The 21,715-nt window shown below is 37.4% G+C and overlaps 1 protein-coding gene across 3 annotated transcripts; it reads left to right on the top strand.

Annotated features, from left to right (window-relative positions):
• Positions 1 to 1,535: 1,535 nt before the first annotated feature.
• NDC1 (NAD(P)H dehydrogenase C1) lies at positions 1,536 to 16,913 on the top strand. Of its 3 annotated transcripts, none has more exons than XM_011623164.3 (11): positions 1,536 to 1,714; positions 2,988 to 3,181; positions 4,568 to 4,663; positions 6,122 to 6,188; positions 6,301 to 6,484; positions 6,785 to 6,878; positions 13,324 to 13,539; positions 13,920 to 14,312; positions 16,145 to 16,221; positions 16,480 to 16,583; positions 16,666 to 16,913. In XM_011623164.3, exons 1-11 carry the CDS (start codon positions 1,675 to 1,677, stop codon positions 16,800 to 16,802), a joined length of 1,602 nt encoding a protein of 533 aa, XP_011621466.2. In that variant the 5' UTR covers positions 1,536 to 1,674; the 3' UTR covers positions 16,803 to 16,913. The 3 variants fall into 3 exon arrangements, with proteins under 3 accessions (XP_011621466.2, XP_006838387.1, XP_088721598.1); XM_006838324.4 differs by having other exon boundaries at positions 1,600 to 1,844; XM_088865472.1 differs by lacking the exon at positions 1,536 to 1,714 and having other exon boundaries at positions 3,027 to 3,181; positions 6,781 to 6,878.
• Positions 16,914 to 21,715: the final 4,802 nt, after the last annotated feature.

Raw genomic sequence — 21,715 nt, 5'->3', positions numbered from 1 at the left:
AATCTTTTAGATTTCTCCTAAATTTAATGGCTCCAACTAATTGTTACCCTTTGATTTTATCGGATAACTATGACTTTAAAGAGGTAGAGAGAATACGAACATTTTAAGCCGAAATTGTTTGGTTTTTGAAAAATCGAAAATGGTTAGTTTTCTTTTTTTTTAAAAAAAGTGTCATGAAGTTTAAAAAACAGACATATAACTAATAACGGAAAGTATTTACTATTTTGGTAATAAGGGAAACTCAAACAGACATTTACGTAATTTTCTCTTTTTTCAGTTTTCCTGTTTTTTTTTTGTAGTTTGTCTTTAAATCAACTCGTGATAAAAATTTGATTTATGAGTTTAGGCATAGATAAAAAAAAAAAAGAAAAAAAAAAAAAAGGTATAATGCGTATTTTTTTTTATCCCCTCTATTTTTTTTCAGGAACATTACTGTCAATTTGTGCATAAAAACAGAAATATACAATATTATTCAAACAAAGTAAAAAAAAAAAACACTCATGTAGAGAGTCCTTGCTTAGTCAACACTCATGTCTAGAGAGTCCTTGCTTAGTGAATTCATGTCTAGAGAGTCCTTGCGTATTTAATCACACGTCTAGGGAGTCCTTGCTGAGTCAATTCATCCTCAATTCTCATCAGCTTCTTTAAAAACATGCAAGAAAGAAACCTCTTACACCTGAAAAATATCTAAAATCTCAAACCAAATTTATCTAGAAAAAATGGAAAATTGTTTCTTGCAGGCGTTGGATCATGACTATATATGTGGTCCAAAAAGTGTAAAGCAACCATTTTAAGTATGGGTTTTCTTAGGGTAAAGCATCCATTTTAAATATGGGTTTTATTAGGCTATACCACTTGGTAGTGTAGACTCTTACTGGGCTTAACATTTTTTGACACTAAAATATCCTTAAATTGTAATACAAAATTTTTCAAGTAGCGGCATTTTTGGTTATTTAAAAAGGTAAAATAGATATTTTTATAAAAAAATAGTGGCATTTTATTAGTAGTTTAAAACAATTAATACATCATGTGGATAATTTCACACACCATATCGATGATGTTATTGTCCACTATTGTTAATAAAGCTGTTTCTATTAAGAATTTTTAGTTTACTTTTGATTAATTACTTGAAATACCCTTAAACAAAAAGTTACTATACTATAGGATAAAACTATCTAAATGTCGCCTAACAAACCCTCTAAAGATAGATGTAAGTAGGTGTTTCATCTATAAACAATAGAAATTAACAGTCAAAATGTTTCTTACTACTATTTTTAATTTTTAAAATTTACTTATTTGTTCATAATATCCATGTTAGAAATTACATGTCCTTAAAATTTAAGTCTTAAAAATCCATCTCAGAAATATATTTATTAATAAGCCCATATTTCTACATGTTCGAGCTTAGCCGCATAGAAACCAGGTAAAAAAAAAATCCCTTATGTGATTAGATATATGAGTATATAAACGGTGGTAATCGAAAATAGTCTCACATAGGGAATTATTAATGTGAAAATACTTTCGATAATTGCTTCAGGCGGTGGCCGTAACACATGGGGCAAAACCTCACACGTATGCACGTGCGACGGATGGTGAAACAAGAGAGAGAGAGAGGGACAGACATGGTGGAAGCAACGCCACGAAGAGAGAGAAAGAGCTTCTGTTCCCCCTGCTATGACTTCTCTCTCCTCTATGGTGCCCTTTGCTATTACAAGTAATGCCTCCAATTTCTTTTCATTATTAACTCATTTTCTTTGAATCATAGCTTGCAAGTTGTACTGGTATTGTCACCTCTGCAATGGCCATTACTTCTCTCTCCTCTATGGTGCCCTTTGCTATTACAAGTAATACCTCCCCTTTATTTTCATTAGTAACTCATTTTCTTTGAATCATAGTTTGCATTTTATGAGTTGAACTGGTATTCGATTTGTGTTTTTTTTTATTCTCTCTCTTCCTTCCCATTTTGTTCGATGTCCTAATTATCATGGCTTCTCATTTGTTTTTTTTTTTTATCTTTACCTTAGTTTTTTCTAAAAGAAAAGAAAAAAGCAAAATCAAGAATAGCCGGTTTAGATGAGATGAACTTGTTCCTGGTTTTTGTGCAACTTCCTTGACAAGATGCATTAGGTAAGGTGGAAGTGGATATGCTTTAGTTTCACACGGATTTTGATGTGGAGTTTTAATGCTTGTGTTCAGAGATGCTTTAAATGTGAACTGTAAACAACAAAACCAAAAGTCTTGGGCTTGTATCCATTGTATGCCATTGTAAGAGGAAAACCACTGGACCAGTATGTATAGTTTGTTCAAAAGATGTTTATGAAAACATCTTCGCCAACACAATTTCTGGAAGAGTTTGATGTTATTCTCTCTATCCTCTGTGAGATTGTTAAAATATATGCTTACCAAATGAAAATTTCTACTTCTCTAATTCCATCTTTTACACCTTCGGTATTGTTACCTGAAATTGCCTTGGTTGATAAGCAGCCATTAAGTGGCAAAAGAGAGAAAGGAAAAACATCTTTATTAAACATAAAAAGAAAACATATTTAAATTATTTATAACCCGATGAGGTCTAGAGCTGCACCACTATCCCTTGTTTCTACACTCTAGTAACTAAGAAGGAGCAAGGGTGAAGTGATTATGTTTCTAGTGGTGGTTCATGTGAAAACAACAGTATGAGAACTCATGGGATCAAATCCATTTTGTAATCGTATGCCTAAAACAATAGCCTATGGTGTTGTTTCAACACCCATTTCTGGTTGTCGTCAATTATGGGAAACCAGAGGCAACTACTTTTTTGATTAGTCACTCAACTTGTTACTGAGAAACAGTCTTGTTTGGTTCTGCTTTTTAGTGCTGAATATTGTTATTTTTTACTTGGCCATCTGTATTAAGAAGGATCCTCGTACGTGACCATTGTTTGAATCTAGCGTGGATCCCTTCATTTTCTTTGAGCAAAGTGGAAGTTGATGAGGAATTTCTTTCAGGAAGGGGAGGATTTTGCCAAAGAGTCTTTTTGAGGTCTACTGTTAGAAATGGACCTCATTTCTCGTTGATGTCAAGACCTTCATTTGGATGCTTCTGCACTACTGCTTCTGGTGCAGGAAAGAGTCCTGAAGGGATGGGACAGACAACCGAAGGAGAGCAAAGCTTTAAATCATTTGCATGGCCAGACCCAAAGGTTTGAATTTGCTTGTCAATTTTCTATGAATGTATTTGAAGTACATATTAAGGTCATTGTTATGCTTGAGTTTGGGAAAATGATCTAGAGCAATCTTACAAGCAAATTTAATTTGTGAATTTTAATTTACCCTTTACATTTAGAGCCTTTCTGGTGTTAAATTTCATTTGACTGTTTGTATTATATTTAAGATGGCCAATTATGCTCAGAAGCAATCTAATCCATGCATCCTTCACTGCAAGATCTGTATTTAGTTGACGGATGGGGTTTCTATGAGTCAGCCAACTCATAGAAACATGTACAGCCCCCTCTAAAATTCATCTTAAAGATGGATTTTTTATCCAAGGTTTTAGGGATTCATTATCTAAGCCAAGATGATCACAAATATGACAAAAAAAAAAAAGAACTTTAAAATGTGCTTTTTTGGGTGATATTTTTGGCACCGTCCATATCTGATTGGACCTCGTGCGCTTTACACAACGTCCATATTTGAAGAGTCAGCAGGCTCTTGCTCCCGCTGACTCATAGAGCACTTTTCCTTAGTTGGCATTTTCTCATATTATACTTTTAAACAAGAAACATAGCTCGTGGGTGACCTCTCTTTCTCTCTCCCCCTCCCCCCGTCTCTCTCTTTCTCTCAAACTCATTTTTCTTAAATTAAGGAATAAACCACAACCTCACTTCCTCTTCCTCTTTTAAAAAATAAGGAAAACCATTATATGCTTCCTTACTATCTTCTCGTATGAACATTGGGATTCCTTAGCACAAATATGGAAGTTAATTGGTATAATTGTGGCATTCCTCGGTACGTGTGAATGCTTTTAAGATCAGACTAGACCTGCTGGTTTGGATTGGGGGACGGTGAACTTTTGCCCCCACCGGTCGGTTCAGGGGTCCTGAACTGGGGTGTGGGCATTGAACCGGTCTAAACTAGTTCAAATGGAAAAGCAAAATAAAAAAATAAGAAATCGGAAGTCCTTTTCAATTTTTCTCCCATTTGTATTTTTCCGGAATTTTAATTTTGAAATTTTTGAGAGTTTGACTGGTGAACCTCTTTGTTTCAACCACGCAACCTCCAGTTCTGGTCTTAATGATACTATATGTAGCAATTTTATTGACACTGGACATGACCGGCCAATCTGGACTAGGAACTAGTGAACTGTTGCCCTCACCTGTTGGTTCAGGGTTCCTGAATTGTGCAAGTCCAAACCGGTCAAAACTACTCTGAACTGGTTGGTCGAATGTGAGCTGGCCAATTCAGACTGTTTTTGGCTAAATTTATTTTTTTATATGTTTTTATTATATTATTTAGACCACTTCTGTAATCCAATTCTTCCAAGAGCTACATACATGTAGATAATTAACTTTTGCTTACACGCCTTACAGAAGCCACGGATATGCATTTTAGGTGGGGGATTTGGTGGGCTCTATACTGCTTTAAGATTGGACTCTCTTGTATGGCCACTTGACAAAAAACCCAATGTGAGATCTTGATCCTATAGTAATATTTTTCTAAGTAATTTTTGGTTCAGATGGTTTTGGCAATGGCTAGTTCTTTCTTCTCCAGGGAAAGTGGTAAGCTCTTTATTAAGTTGACATTCTCAAAAAACGTGGTAAGCTCTTTATTTGGTATTTTATATATGTTGCCATTTGATTTGTCTATTTGCTGAAAAGGACATAGGAAAAACTCATGTAGTATAATGATTTTTTTGCACTAGGAGAGGAAACCATTGCCTTCTTTGGCCATTGACAATAGATGTTTCATCGGTTACAGGTGGAGTGAAATACCTTTCTCTAGATGGCTATATGACATAAATGATACCATTGTAAAAAGAATGATAACAATTTTTCAACATCACGTATGATCCTCAGAGAAGCAAGAACATAGTGTCAAACATGTCCAGCTTGGCAAGGATGCTCTATAATCAAATTCTTCCAAGAGCCTCATACGTGCAGTTTTGGTCCTTGAACATGACATTCAGAGAGCCTGTCTCTATAGCAGCAACAAATTGACTACCTCAATGTATTTGTTACTCTCGTAGATCACTGAACTGAAAGCAATATGAAGCTTAATGATCACAGTGAATGCGTATGGGAAGGTGGACCAGAGGTCCATGTGTGTCATGAAAGTCTTGGGCCATGTAAGCTCATGTTATAATATCTCACATGCAGCATGTGCCATCTTCTTATGCTCTTCCCACCATGGACTGCTTACTCCACGAGAATAAATTGCCTCCATTAAAGGTGATAATGCAATCGATCGCGTGTCACTTCGAGAACCAAAGCCATCTAGCTTCCAAGGGGTAAATATGCATAGACGGCAAATGAAAAAGGACTCTTCTTCCATAGGATTTAACATATCTTAGGATCCTGCAGACTGAGATGGGTTCTTATGGAAACATGCATAACTTTTTTTATTTCCCCAATAGCTTGTCTGGATCTATTCGTATCTTGCTTAACTAGGTGGGCTTCCCGTGCTTTTTATCTCTAACTCCCTTTAAATAGACATCGGTTATAAATAAGAAATGACATTTCCTGTATTTCCATCGGGAAATTACATTTCTTTTCTCATTAGCATGCTAACTGGAAGCACTTAAGTTTGATGCCTTTAGCAAAGACCACCTTATTAGGACATTTTAGGCCTTGAATGCCTTTTCAAAGACATCCCCTTAAGGACTTCATACGTACATTAATGTATTAAATATACTATATCTTGTGGATATTAAGAACTATAATGAAATTCGTTGCCTCATGTAGTAAGGATATCTTTTGGACTCTGTGAAGGTTTATTCGTATGAAAGTTCTGAATTTATTTCATTTGTGGATATTTGGATATAGCATCATGAAGTCTGAATCTTAAGATTCTTAACTAAATAGTATGTATATGGATCTTTGAATTGTTGATTCTTTTGAAGCTGCTGATTAAATAAATGGGTGCAGGTGCTTCTTGTAGATCAATCAGATCGTTTCGTTTTTAAACCATTGCTTTATGAACTTCTCTCAGGAGGTATGCTAGTTTGCTCCTAAGGTGCCCCTTTCTAAAGAATGAACTTTTACCATTTTATGCAATATTGTCTTGAGTTTTGATTCCAATTTATTGCTTTTTTGTGAACTTGCAGAGGTTGATGCATGGGAAATAGCACCCCGTTTTTCTGAATTACTGGCTAACACTAGCGTACAATTCTTTCAAGATAAAGTGAAACGTGTATCTCCCTGTGATAACTTGAGAAAAAATGGGTCTTTTGGTCTGGATAGTGGTGGAACTGTGCATCTTGAAAGTGGAGTTTTAGTTGAATATGACTGGTAATATATGTCATTAGCCAGCTGAAGACCATAATAACACAGTTTCTTGTCAATGTGTTGTCATGGAAATGAGATCTAGATTTATGATGGAGGAATTTCCAATGCTTATGGTTGTCTTTCCTATAAAAGAACTGAATTGTTTGATTACATAAGCCAAAGTCTTGGCTTAAGTCATTGACTCTTGCATTACCTGTGTCAATAATTTGCGCTCCTATGTGGGTTTCATTTTCTAGAATCTAAGATATACTTGAAAATTCTGGTGTTCATCTTACATTGTACCTATTTTCACTGGGCAGCCAGGTTGGTTGTAGCATTGGGAGCAGAGGCTAAGCTGGACACCATACCAGGTGCTTTTGAGTTTGCAATACCTTTTGGATCATTGGACGATGCATGTGTAAGGATTTATCTTTATTTTTTTTATTGTTGCATGTAAGAAGTAAGGTTATTCTTTATCTTAACAGGCATTAACTTGAGTTGAATTTTGAAATGCTTTATCTGCTGATTTCATGTAGGGGTTTCACTGGGCTTTAATCAAGGTTCCAACCTAACAAAAATAAGAAATTAGAATCCCAAAAATATGCTTATTGAGATATGGGCTATTCTACAAATGAGTAATTATTGAGATATGGGCTGGGGTCGTGGTGGTAGCATCCCCACACTCAGTTACCACATTGTGGTATCCATTCCTACCGTTGACACCCCCAATTAACACCTTCAAAATGTGACTCCCCAATCTATTGAAAAAACGGGTAGGGGCTTGTCTTCCCCACTGAATTACCTAAAAAAAAAAAGATCCAAGTGTGAGCTTTAGGATCTTTAAAATATTTGCCCCTTTTCTGAAGTTACTATTTATTGGTGAGAAAGACAAATCTATCTGTTGGCTGACAGAGTTTGCATGCTTAAAATTGATCGCTCACTGGTTTTCTCCAAACAATTTGTTTCACTAAAGTTATGATGGCTTTAGGTTATGAGAGAAGCTTAGCATATTGTTTTCTGTGAGAGATGCTTCTTGCAACCCATTGAGTAATGGGAGGCATGTATGTGTATATATATGCATATACATGCACACACATGTTTATATATATATAGGAAGCATCTACGCAACGCCTATGGGCGAAATGCTATAGTGATTTCACCCATAGGCCAATCGCTGTCCGAAAAAATCAGACCGCGTGCGTTTTTTGACCACCACGGACCTAGCATGTCCGTGGCGGGTGCCGTCACAGACATACTAAGTCCGTGGAGGTCAAAACATTCACGCGGAATCGCAACGGACGGCGCCGTCCATTGCGGGTCCGTTCAATAAACTGCCATGGACATGGCAAGTCTGTGATGGAGGCGAAACACTGTAGCATTTCGCCTATAGGTGTTTTTTAGGTTTTTCCATATATATGTATTTATTTATATATATAAAAAGACAGGTCTATCCGTTGGCTGATAGAGTTTGCATGCTTAAAATTGATCATTCACTGGTTTTTTCCAAACTATTTGTTTCACTATGATGGCTCTAGGTTTGAGAGAAGCTTAGCTTGCTGCTTTCGGTGAGAGATGCTTCTTGCAAATTGCATTCCATTTTGTAATGAGAGGCATGTATATATATATATATATATATATATATATATATATATATATATATAATACACATATATATATACACATAGATACATCTACACACACTCACACGTACACACACACACACACACACACATATATATATATATATATATATCAAATACATTTATATCTTAACTCTCCGCATCAAGATGGATAGTGAATCATGGTGGATGACCCTCCTGCTTTCAAACCATTGAAAACAATCCTTAGGAAGTGCATTCGTAAATCATCCACCAACTGATGTATATGTAACAAATAAATTTATATCTTGGCACTCCCCATCAAGATGGGCAGTGAAGAGTGATCGAACGCCCAGCTTGCTTTAAGCCATTGAATACAATACTTAGGAAGTGCTTTGGTAACGATATCCACCAATTGATCTAGACACTTTACATGAACAATATGCGTGGCTCCTAAGTCGACCTTCTAGTGAATAATATCGTAAATCTACGTCACTTTCTGCCAGCGGAAAGGTTAGACAAGAACACATTTAGGGCCCAAGAACACACAATAACCGGTCATTGAGCATCAATTATTTGGACATCCAACACAACCAACATCCGAAGCCATTTAGTGAAATGATGTATGTCTTGTAAGAAGTCAGTGATTTACTGTCCCTTCTACATACTAATAAATGTGCTTCAAAACATTCAATAAATCCACCCTTCATAACCCATTCGAACCTTAGCCTTTGTATGTGTGTGTGTTTTTACAAGTCTGTGATTTACTATCCCTTCTACTTATTGTAAGTGTGCTCCAAAACATTTAATAAATCCATTGCTACTTTTATTGCACTGATACCTATGGTCAAAGGAGCTGAAGAACTTAGAGATTTTAGACCCATAAGTCTAATCAATAGCACCTATATAATTCTATCCAATGTTCTCGCTTTTCGTCTTAGGAATGTCCTAGGTTGGGTTATATCCCCCACTTACGTGGCATTTGTAAAGGACCGGCAAATCCTTGATGGTGCTGTTATAGCCCATGAATGGATCACTCTTGCCATCTTTCAAAATCCCAAGTCTAATTACTAAACTTGACTGGGAGAAAGCTTATGATCATGTTAATTGGAAGATCCTGGACGATACCCTCCACAGAATGAGCTTTGGGGTCACTTGGAGAAAATGGATCCAAGGATGCATATCGGAACCATTCTAGTCCTCGAGAGGTCTACGACAGGGAGACCCCCTGTCTCCCTTCCTTTTCGCCTTAGTAGTTGAGGTGTTTAGTGCTTCCATCTTGAGAATGTACCATGCGGGTCTTTCTCACAGTCTTCCACACAGGAAGGCCAGGCCCAACTATTTCCCATTTTCAATATGCCGACGACACCCTCCTTTTTTGTAATGCCTCCCAACATCAAGTCTACAATGCTTTGAGCCAGCCATTGGCTTCAGGGTCAACTTAGAGAAATCTAAAATGATGGAGGTGTGCATCGAAAGCTCCCTAGTCCAAACCCTGGCTGACCGATGGGGGGTGCGCAATAGACGACCTTCTTTCCGCTTATTTGGGTCTCCCTTTAGGTCTTGCCTTACCAAGAATCAATCAATGGAGTTCATAGTCGACAAAGTCAAAAGAAGGTGATGGAGGGCAAACTTATGCTTATTTTTTACTTTTATTCAATATTAAAAGATGTATATTATAGTTTTAGCTTTAGGGTTTATTTCCAGGGTTTTTTAGTTTTTAGGAATTCTATGATTTTTATAGTTTATTTATTTATTTTATGAGTACTATTCATGAGTACTGTTCACAAGAGCAAAACTGTCATTACGATATTTAAGTTTATGTTAGGATGTGTACGTCGTTTTAATCATTTTATGGACATGTAATGTCTTTGAACATTGAATTGTAATTATAAGAGGTGTGTGGGGCCCTTGAGAGGGTCAGTTTCACATGATTTTTAGAAATTGAAAGAGAGAGAAGCTTTGGCTTTTGGAACCCTAGCTTGGGGTATGGAGAATAAACCTTAGATTTCTTTGAATTGTGATTGTGTTTGGCTTTGCTTCTTGCTGTTTTCATTATTCCCTCAAATTTCCCTGCATCAGTTAGCTGGGTGGAAAGGGAGTTTCTTGTCCTCTGCTGATAGATTGACACTCATCAAGGGAACACTTTCAAACACTCCCCTCTTCCTTATGCCCCTCTTCCACATGCCTGCCTCAGTTCAAGCTATATTGGAAAAGCTCATGAGGGATTTCTTGTGGTCGGGTGAAGGAGGCCATAAATTCCATCTCGTTTCTTGGGCCAACGTGTGTTCACCCATATAACAAGTGGGGCCTGGCGTTAGAAACTTAAGAGCCATCAACATTGCATTGCTTGGCAAATGGTGGTGGAGTTGCACCACCCAACCCCATCACCTTTGGAGAGAGGTCATATCTTGCAAGTACTGCCGTGAGGACCATGCATGGCTTTCCTCTTGTAGAACTAATGGCTGTATTTCAGGCTTCTGGAGCTCCCTTGTCCACAGTCACAACCTTTTCTTGGCCAAGGTGCAATTTCGCCAAGGTTGGCTAACTGAGTTTGCTTCTGGTCTGACACTTGGGTAGGTGACACCCCACTGAAGGACCAATTCCCTACCCTTTACCGTCTTGCTGTTGACCCCCTCTCTACGGTGGCCGACAGTTTTGTTAGCTTTGGGCCCTCCGGAATTTGGAATCCCAACTTCAGGAGGCCTCTCACAGACGTTGAGATACGAGATCTCTCGACGTTATCAGCCACTCTAGCTACAATTTTTCTTCCAACTTTGGGGAGGATAAGATCATTTGGTTACCAGCCGCTTCTGGGGTTTTCTCAGTGATCATCTTTTATCGAGCGATCAACTTGCCACCCACCCCCTCTAATGGTTCCCTCTCTGTTGTTGCCAAAGCTTGGTTCCTTGCTATTCCCCCCAAGATTCAAGTCTCTAGCTGGGTTACACTCCACGAAAGAGCCCTTACACTTGATCAACTCCAGAGAAGAGGACTCTCCCTACCCAACAGATGCACTATGTGCATAAAGACTAAAGAAACCGATGCCCATCTTTTTCATTCATTGTGAAATTGCATCTGCCATGTGGTCCGATGTCCTCAATCTGTTCAATTGGAATTGGGTTACCCCTCAATTGATTCCCCATCTCTTTTCTACCTACCTTCAAACCCCTTGGACTTGCTTGATTACTTTCTATGGAGAGCATCGATGGCGGCCATTCTGTGGACCATATGGCTCGCAAGGAATAGCCATATTTTCAGAAAGGAGAAAGCCTATATCCTCACTTAATTGACAAATGGTGTACGTTAGTCTCCTTTTTTGGGCCAAGAACCACAGAATTTCAGAGACTTCTCTTTTGCTGACCTCTACCTTAAAAGGCAAATCCTCTTGAATCTTAGGGCCCTAAGGATATCATCATCCTCTTTGTGGAAACTACCTGAATATGGGCAAATCAAACATAATTTTGATTTTTGCTCCCTTGGCAACCCTGGTCCCTCTGGTGTTGGACAGATTTTTAGAAATTCCAAAGGTTCTACTCTTCTTTCCTTCTCCTTACCCATTGGCATGTCGGACTCCACCACTACGTAGGCCTTGGCCTTGCTCAAGGTGCAGATTTGACCCTAGCTGGAACTTTGACTTGGTTGCTGAAGGCGACCATAGCAATATTAATAACTGGGCTGCTGGGGCTGCTCCTTGCCCCTGGAGATTTGATCCCATTTTTGATGAAATATCACTCATCACCAGGACCCTTCGAGTTACTTAGAGGCACACTTTTAGGGAAGCCAATGATGCCGCCAATGCTCTAACTAGAGAAGGGCTCAAGCCTCAACAGCACTTGGGGACCGTAAGAAATTTTTAGCCTGCATCCCTTTCTCATTTTTTGATGTAGAGCATATTTTGGGCCCCTTGTAGGTTTTTGTCCAAGGCATCCATTTTAGGGTTGCCTATTTTTTTATATGCCCTTCATTGTGCTCCTTTTTACTATCTAATATAATAGTCAACTTATTAGAAAAAACATTAAATAAATCCACCCTTCACAACCCATTCTTTCCTTAGCCTTTGTGTGCGTGTCTGTGCGCGCGCGTAGGCATGTGTGGGTGGGTGCTGTTTGTATGAGGTGTCGACCTTAAACAAATAAAGCACACCTCTAAACAATCAAGATGTAAGTTTGAAGGATGACCTAAAAATTCATTTTTAACTCTAGTTATGAAATTTAGAGCTCCTAAAATGGTGTAGATCGGGCAGATATATAAACACTTGAAAATAAGCGGTTCTGATAATGTGTTACAAAATGCACTATTTTTTTGACTTAAAATCCTTCTATGTTTTATATCCATATATCTTGAAGTTGAGACGGTTGATTTAAGGGTTTTCCAGTATCAAAACTGCAGTTTTTAATGGGTTTTTGAGGCATGCCTTACCCTATATATATGGGCAAAGTAAGGGCAGATTTATAAAAAAGTACCCGTCCTAAATAATTTGACTAAATTATGATTGCATAGTTACATAACAAATAAATTTATCTCTTAACAAATACAATTACATTAACGTGTGAGTCAATTACATTAACTTGTGAGTACATGGCTAGCAAGATGAACATTACCTCTTCATGCAATTATTAATGATGTACATGTATTTAGCATGGTCTAATAAGGTTGAGGATGTTAAACTTTCCCTTAACCCGTCCCAAGCGTGGGTCAAGGAGGTGGGTTGTGTTGGGTAGGTAGGCAGCCAGTATAAAACTTTGTCACATCTTGTCATGAATCCTCAACCTATGTCTTATTGAGGGTATGACCCTTGATAGAGAAGAATGAAGGAACAAAATTCATATGGCCGACCCTAAATAATTGGGATAAGGTTTGGATGATGATGGCATGTATTTAGCAATTAATCGGTCCAAAAGCTCATGAATCCTGCTTGACAACATTTTCATCCTTGAAACTGGCTTTACTATGCAGATCAGTACTACAGTTTGTCCTTGATAAATGTGTGAGGACTCTTTTGAGTAATTAAGAAATGTGTGGTGATTATGATATGTACTAGATTGCCCATGATACCATACAGATCTTTTTGCTCTCATAGATTCCAGCACTATTGATGTTATGGCAATCATATTTTTCCATCCAATGCTGATATATTTCTTTTATAACTTCCGGGCAGTGCTGATGAGTCTAGCTAATGGACGATCATCCTTTTCCACATGTTTAATGTGATTACTTTATTTCATATTTATATTTTCTTTCATGCCCTTGATTGGCTCGCAGAAGGTAGATAATGAGCTGAAAAAATTGGAAAGAAGGAAGTTCGGTAAGGATTCATTACCAATACGGGTGGCTGTTGTTGGGTCTGGCTACTGTGGGGTTGAGCTTGCTGCAACTATATCAGAGAGATTACTGGAAAAAGGATTAGTTCAAGTAATCAATGTCGAGAACACCATCTGTCCTAATGCTCCAGCTGGAAATCGGGAAGCTGCTTCAAAAGTAACTCCAAACCTGATGAAGCAAAATTTCTTATAGATGTTTTATAGATTACCGACTTAAACCACATGCTGCTAGTTTCTTTCATGCACTCTCTCTATATCATCAACCAATATTTTATCGCAGTGATGACCTCATTTGACTAGGGTTTTCCACACTTCATTAGGCTATAGTAAACTTTCTTGCTAGTTTTTGTAATGCAAAATGCACTGAAACAGTTTTCTAGTATTTTTGGGATATTCAAGCTACTTCCAAATTTGAACAAAAGCCAAAAGAATGACACCATTTCCTTTGGAGATGTTTAACTTGACGGTTCAAACATAATAGTTTTTGTTTTAAATTTGTTTTGAAAACGTAATAAAGTCTTTTGCTGGTTCATTCAGGTTCTCACATCCAGGAATGTTCGGTTTTTCCTGGGCTATTACGTGAGTTGTGTAAGAAAAGCTAGTGATATGTTTACTTCCTTGGAAACCTCCAGAAAAGATGCTTCTTCTGAGCAATTATCTGAGGCATACATATTGGAACTTCGGCCTGCTCAAAAACGTCTGCAGAGTAAGAGTCTGGAAGCAGATCTTGTCCTATGGACTGTGGGATCGAAACCCCTTGTACCTCCTTCTGATCCTTGTGAATATTCAAATGTGTTCCCTTTAAATGCAAGGGGCCAAACTGAGACTGATGAGAACCTTCGGGTCAAGGGCCATCCACGAATATTTGCCATTGGTGATTCTGCTGCTTTAAGGGATTCTTCTGGTAGGCTCCTTCCGGCTACAGCTCAGGTATTTTACTGTCTTCTTCGTTTTATGGGATTTTCAGGCAACTATAGAAATTGGAGTTCATTCAGGCCCTAACATTAAATGCAGCGTTTTAGAAAATGCTGAACCGGATTGGGAATCGCTAATGTAGATTGGGAATCACCAATCTGGATTGGATTCGGTCGGGACCGTTCCAATTCCCTCCAAGAACTGGTGATTTGGCCCCATTTTTTTTTTTTTTAAATACCCCTCGATCGAGTTTTTTTATTTCTGCCCCATTTCATTTTTTTTTTTGTTTTTTAATGCTCTCTTTGATCTATATAGAAGATTTGTGCCAGAAAAAAAAAAAAGAAATCGATGGAGAGAAATATGTTATGAAAATCTGCCAAATGTTCTTGTTTTACCTCATTTCTCAGATATGTTTATTGAAATTTGTTCTAAAATCTTCATCTTTGAACTCTCTACAAGATATGCATATCTGCTTTCTGGATTGGAGCCCTTTCTCATCAAAGTCAAATTCTTCAAATTTGGGGTTTATGAAATATTGAATTTTGGGCCCAAAATCATATTCTTTTTAAGTCAGTTTTTCTATTTTTTTTTAATTAGATTTCTTTCAAAAGGTTTTTATGTTTGTCAAATGATTCAAAATCATTGGAGTGATTGTTTGAACCTTGAACTTTTGATGATCATTTTATATTTTATCAAATCTGCAACCATGTTATCATTTTTCTTGCTTTCAATTGATTTTGAAGTAAAACTGATTTAAATCATATTTTTCCAAACTTAAATTGTTTGCTGATAATGATTATAAGGTTTTTTTTTTTTTGGTAGATGGTGGGGATTATAGGCCCCTACCCATTTTGGAAAGCATCAATTTTTTGTAGGTATTAGTGAAAATGGGAGCCGTGACCTTTAATTAGGACTCAAAGTGATACCCCAGCCCCATTCTTGAATGATTAGAAGTTGGGAAAAGTTTATATAGAGCCAAGGCTCTAAACAATCAACTTTGAGCCTACCTCAAAAATTTCACTAGAAGTGGTTGTTTTGATGCCCAGATATCCTCGAATTGATCATCTCGACATCAAGATGGATGGACATGCGAAAAAAATGGATTTCAAGTTTTGGAAATAGTGTATTTTGTAATGCTTTTTTGGACTGTCAATTTTCAAGATTTTCAAGTTTTCATAGATCAGTTGATCAACACTATTTTTGAAGCTTTAAACTTTATAAATAAACATAAAAATATATTTTAAGGCTATCACATAGATTTCCGGTATTGAAACCACATTTATCGACACTATTTGAAGGTAGGCTCTAATTTGATTGTTTAGAGCCTAGGCTTTATACAAACCGCACCCTTAGAAGTTTTATAATAGTTTCCCTAATTTTCCCTTTTATTCAGCCTTTTCAGAATTTTTTCGGTTTTTTTTGTTTTGGCTTCATTTCTTAGGATCACTGGTTTGGCTGATCTATAGATCACTCAATTCGGCCGATCCAGACTGGCGCAGCTAATGGCCAGTTCACCTGACCTATTAGGCTTTTTTAAAACACTGGTTATAGAAAGGTGCTCACAATTGTGTACAACCATCCAATGTGGAATCTGGTATCTTGGGTGTGTTACGAAGTTCGAGAAATTTTTTTTCGAAGTTTGAGCTTGGTCAATGAAATAAATGCAGCCATCTAATTTCACATCCAATTGTCAAGATTAATTGTGACCACCTTGTATCAAAGATAAATGGTCTCATTGTATACTTTTTCTTAAGAGAGTAGTTTCCTATCGTACAGTTTGTACTATGTGTTTTATTTCACCATTTTCTGCTAGGTGTTTTCTAAAAGTATATGTGTATTTTGATTAGGTTGCTTTTCAACAAGCTGATTTTGCTGGGTGGAATCTTTGGGCGGCAATCAACAATCGGCCTTTACTGCCTTTTAGGTCTGGGTTCTAACCTTAAGCAATATGATTCTTTGTATGCTTGTTTAGCCCCTACATATATGAATTTCATGTGATTATATCCCTCCACGGCCCAGAATCTCTCACTCATGCACGCACACACATGCACTTCCACCGATTCTCATGCACATCCACCGATTCTTACTTTTGAAAGAGCAGGAAGCCATATCTCACTGTTGGATTTTGAAGAAAAAATGAGGTTGTCTTGTGGATGTGGTTGAAACCGTTACCAATTGGCAGGTTCCAAAATCTGGGAGAGATGATAACCCTTGGAAAATATGATGCCGCGGTTTCCCCAAGCTTCCTAGAGGGATTGACCTTGGAGGGCCTTGTTGGTCATACCGGTAGGAGCTACTATCAATTGTTGAACCATGAAGTTTCTCAAATATTAACATTTTTTATACGTTTCTCTGGTTTGAATTGCAGCAAGAAAGCTTGCATACTTGTATAGACTGCCCACTGATGAACATCGAATCAAGGTTGGCATCAGCTGGTTTACAAAATCTGCTATCGATTCAATCGCAACACTGCAGGGCACCTTGACAAAGGTTTTATCAAACTGATTTTTGGCTTGGGTTGCTTCACTATAATTCGTACGACATGGTGTAAACTCTGTGCTTGTCAGAACTTGAAAGCATAAAAAGAAAAAAAATTCAGGACTGTTTAATAGTTTCTACATTTTCTTTTCCTCGTTACTATTAGAGATTTTTGCGCCCGTATGCTTCTTACCTTTAAAAATTGTCGTGTCGCTAGTGTTTGAAAAATCGGTGATCTGGATTGAAACCAGCCGATCCTGATCGGGAATTGGTCCGGACGCTCTGGATCCTTATGAACCTAGAGAATTTTTAGAATGTAAGATCTAAGTATTAGTAAATTCAATTTTCATTTTTTTTTTAAAATAATTATCTATTGATTTTTAAGTGAGTTCCTGAAATTTCATATTACAAAAATCTACCAAATTGGTGACTAGGGATGTAGAAGTAAACGTGCCCAAACTTAGAATACCACGAGAATGTATTGGTTATATGTTTTGAATTGATTCAAGTGGCACGAGATATAATTTCAATAACAAATATAGATAATTGAAAGTGGGGAAGATGAATTGTTGGCTGTGAAGTGAAATTGATGGACAACAAATGCTCAGAAAAGAGACGGGTTATGAAAAAGTTTATATAAGGTTGCAACTTTAAAATGTAGAATTAAAGATACATCTCAAAAATTCATTAAAAAAAAAAAAAAAGTTATTCAAATATCAAAAAACCCTCTAATTGATCATCTTAACATTGAGATGTATGTATATGGAAAAAATAAAGATTTTAAGTCCCAGAAATAGTGCATCTTGCAACAAATTATTTAGACCATCCATTTTCAAGATTTATATATGTTTATAGATCTATTTGATTTTAACTATTTTTTGCATTTAAAATTTTGTATTTAGATATGAAAGTAGATTTTGAGATAATCCCAAGAACTTTTTGCACCAAAATTATGGTGACTTTTTATATATTTTATGTAAAATAATGAAAATTTATAATTTAATACCTTTTTAAAAAAAAATCTAAAAAAATTAGATTTTAAAGAAATTTTTGTGATTCTTTGAATTTTTCTAAAACTAAAACCAGCTGATTCTCCAATCTGATCCATCAATTTGAACCGGCGTTCGAGATAGATGATCTAGGTCATTAATCTGTTTTTTAAAACCTTGATTGTCACATTTTCTCATTGTTATTTAACTGTATGACATAAAAGATTATGCTTTTTGCAGTTATGAATCAGGAAGAACTAAATGGGTGAAGTGGGAAGGTCGCTTTATCAATGTATATTGAGATATTTAAAGGGGATCACGACTACATATATAAAGTTGCAACCATTCTTGCAATAGTAAGGTGCAGCAATCTACACCGTCTATTTTATTTGGGCAGTGTAGATTTGACATTATCTTAAGATGTGTTACGTTTTGAGATTGCCTTAAACGATGTGTTAGATATATGCCATCAAACTAAAAAAGTCGATGTGTTATTTGTGGAACTACAACCTCGTGTATATATATATATAACAGTCATTGTTTATAGGCCCAGTTTGGACGGACCACCTATTCTGAAGCAGTCATTCTTGAGTACTTCTAATGGAGCAAACGATGTTTTATTTAGTAATTGCGGCATTTTCCAATAAACAAGGTTCAAATATGAGGTTTACAAGAGTAGGACTACCTCTAGATCTAGAAGACGAGATAAATGGGCAAAACTATTTACTCTTTTGTCGTGCCCACGAGAACAGTCAATCTGTTGGTCATCATTCAAGAAGTTTACCGACAACAATAGGTCATGTATCATTTACGATATTCTTATCAAATTATCTATCACATGAATATATTTTGTGGCATTTTATATGTTTTAAATGTCAATGTGACCACTCGCTTTCTAGTGGCTAAGGTGTCGACAAATCGAAACTGCAGAGCATATCACATTTCTTTGGTCGCCAGAAAGTTCTCAAACTGACCAAATAAGCCCATTCACCATTCAACATCGTGAGGCATGTGCAATGATCCCTTTTAAGACATGTCTGGTGAGCTTCCATACCATAATGTATGTTAGTAAGGTGTTCCTTTATTGGGAGGGGTCATATTGAAGGTCAAATGTCCTAGTTACAGTACACCCTGCTCATCAAGCAAGTATTGGATCTTATAGTGTTACACGGCCTTACCTTTAAGGATGTTGATAATCACAATCTTTGAAGCCATTGCAGTTTGTACTCGTGAAAAGAACGAAAACACAGTAAACAATATAGGAAATGAGGTTTAAATGGTCAAATGTGTACCACTCTCTTTAGTCTCCAAGGGTCAACATACTCTTCTAAGACAACTTGAAGCAAAAATTTGCACAACCAGAAGGGTCCAATACAAGTAATCAGCATCATGCCAGATTTTGGAGGCAAGACTGTCTGATCCTCATCATCATGTGCGTGTTTGCATCCTTGATGCAAAATCCTACCTTAAAACACAATTCAGGTTGCCTATCGAGTTACCGTTAAGGATGGCATACATATTACAAATGCGAAAACTATAATATGAGACCATTTACCTTTGGTGCAGGGTGGTCACCGTTAATTTTGACCAATGGGTGTGAAATTAGGGTGGCTTCATTTATTCCATTAACCAAGTTCATACTTTAAAAAAAAAAATTCTTGAACTTTTGTAATCCACCCAAACTATCAAATTTCACATGGGGGTGGTTGAAAGTAATTGTGACCGCCTTGTATTAAAAATAAGTAGTCTCATTTGTATACAATCCCTTATAAAAAAAAAAAACATAACAAATTTCCAAGGACAAAACGGCATATTAGGATTTAGGAGCGTAATAAAAAAGTGGTATTATGTGCTTTTCGAGCTACCGCAAAAACATGTATAATGTGTCGAAAATTGATACCCGGATGCAAAGTTATGCTCTTCTAAAAGATGGGCTTGATTTTGTTTCTCTAAGGCCTCATAAGGTCTCTATAAGGCCGAAGAAGCACCCAATATTGGCATGGTTGCACTGTACGGTGTGCCGCTGTACATGTGATCTATGGTGATGGCCATACAATTGTGGTTCAATGGACCGTGCGGCCTCATACGCCCAACTTTGGGAGAAAATGAGGCTCCTGGTAACATGCAGCTGTAAGCCATACCCCTCCTAGGTATCACACATGGGGCGTTGCACACGTGCACTAACTCGCACGTGCATTGAGAACACAGTTGTTGGCCTTTTACGCCATCCGCACAACCACAACAAGGGCTGCCGCTCGGACCAGCCGGCTCAAGGACCGGTAAAGCCCAGAACTACTTGGGCCCGGACTGGAAATGTAGTATTAAAGGCCAAACCAACCGGGCCCAAAATATTATTAGGTTGGGCCTCTGCCGGCCCATTAAGAGGCTTTTTTATATCTTACCATTCAAAATTTTCTTGTTTGTATTAAGCCAAAAAAAACATATATTAAAATACTTTTTAGAAAAATTAGAGAGAAAAAGAAAGGTTGGGTTTCTACAGAGAAAGAGAGATTCGATTTGTAGAGAGAGAATGCATGTTTAGAGAGAGATTGGGTTTCTTGAGAGATAAATAGAGATTAGGTTTCTAGATAGACATAATGGGTTTTTTAGAGAGAGTAAGAGAAATTGGTTTCTAGATAGAGAGAATGGGTGTTTAGAGTGAGATTGGGTTTCTAGAGAAAAAATGGATTTTTAGATAGATAAACTTTTTTTTGGGTTTTTAGAGAGAGAGAGGGAGAAAGAATGGGTTTTTAGAGAGAGAAAGAGAATTGGATTTATAGAGAAAATGGGTTTTTACAAAGAGAATGAGTTTTTAGAGAGAGAAAGAGAGATTGGGTTTCTAGATAGAAAAAATGGGTTTTAGAGAGAAAAAAAGAGATTTTGAGAGAATGGATTTTTAAAGAGAAAAAGAGGAATTGGGTTTCTAGAGAAAGAGATTTGGGTTTTAATTTTTTAAAATATATTAGCATTTATTTTTTATTTTTGGCTAACTAAAAAGAATAAAATTTTGAAAAGTGAAGTTTTTTTATTTTTTCAAACAAAAGAAAGAAAGAAAGGGCTTTATGGGTCGGGCCGGGCTAAAATATTTCCATGCCAGCCCTGCCCCTTGGCAGGTTTTCAGGCTTTCCGGGCCATTTCAGGCTGGGATATCACCAGCCCGATGGGTGTCCTCTATTGTGTCCCAAACCAAAGCCCATAACAGGCCCAGATAGGGCCCAAAATGGCCCCGGAAGCCCAAAGCACGGCCCTAATCATTGGCAGCCCTAATTATGAATGAGTGATTGCTCTTATCGCCCAACTGGAGAGCAGACATCTAATGCGTTCCACTTTCTGAATATGGTACATGGTCGGTCTGTGAGACTTGGATGCCAAATGCATCCTTGAGGTGATCTCCTAGTTCCTTCCCTAAGATCAGCTCATGATTTTCATTCCTTTGTGACATTTTTATTATAGGGTTCAAACGATTCGCAGGGGCCAATTGATCTAGGACTATCAATCGGGTCAGGTCTACCTGCCGACTTGGTTGGCTGTCCAGAACTGGGTTGGGTATGGGTCTAGGCATTGGACCTGAAGGTTTGGATCCGATTGTCTGGAACCGAGTGGCATTCAGGTCAATTCCTGGTCCAGGTAGACCTGACTAGAACGGCATGAATATATTTGGTAAACTTAATGTAACAAAACCTTAATTAAAGTAATACAATATCACTAAACAAAACTTTAACCTACTAATATTAGTCAGGTTGATTTTTGGGTCACGTCTGGGTCCTCCCAAATCAATTCTAATCAGGTCTGGATACGGAAACGCAGGCCTCGGTCTGGTCCGGATCCAACTCCCATAGGTAGGTTTTCGGGTCCCGACCCTGCCCCACTGGACCTGCTGCCTCTCCTAAATATATCCCCAGGGATCGCAAATGAAATTAACCATTGGAGCACTGTCGACTCCAGGTATCG

This window comes from Amborella trichopoda, chromosome 4 (genome assembly GCF_054954075.1).
Source record: "Amborella trichopoda isolate Santa Cruz 75 chromosome 4, AtrichopodaSantaCruz75HAP2 v2.0, whole genome shotgun sequence".
Classification (NCBI taxonomy): Eukaryota; Viridiplantae; Streptophyta; class Magnoliopsida; order Amborellales; family Amborellaceae; genus Amborella; species Amborella trichopoda.
This window is presented reverse-complemented; position numbering and strand designations above follow the sequence as displayed.

Coding starts and splice junctions, on each gene's coding strand:
- NDC1 (XM_006838324.4), top strand. CDS start 1,799: ATGGCCATTACTTCTCTCTCCTCTATGGTGCCCTTTGCTATTACAA. Junction 6,485..6,784: donor GTTTTAGTTGAATATGACTG/GTAATATATGTC, acceptor CTGGGCAGCCAG/GTTGGTTGTAGCATTGGGAG. Junction 16,584..16,665: donor GGGCCTTGTTGGTCATACCG/GTAGGAGCTACT, acceptor TTTGAATTGCAG/CAAGAAAGCTTGCATACTTG.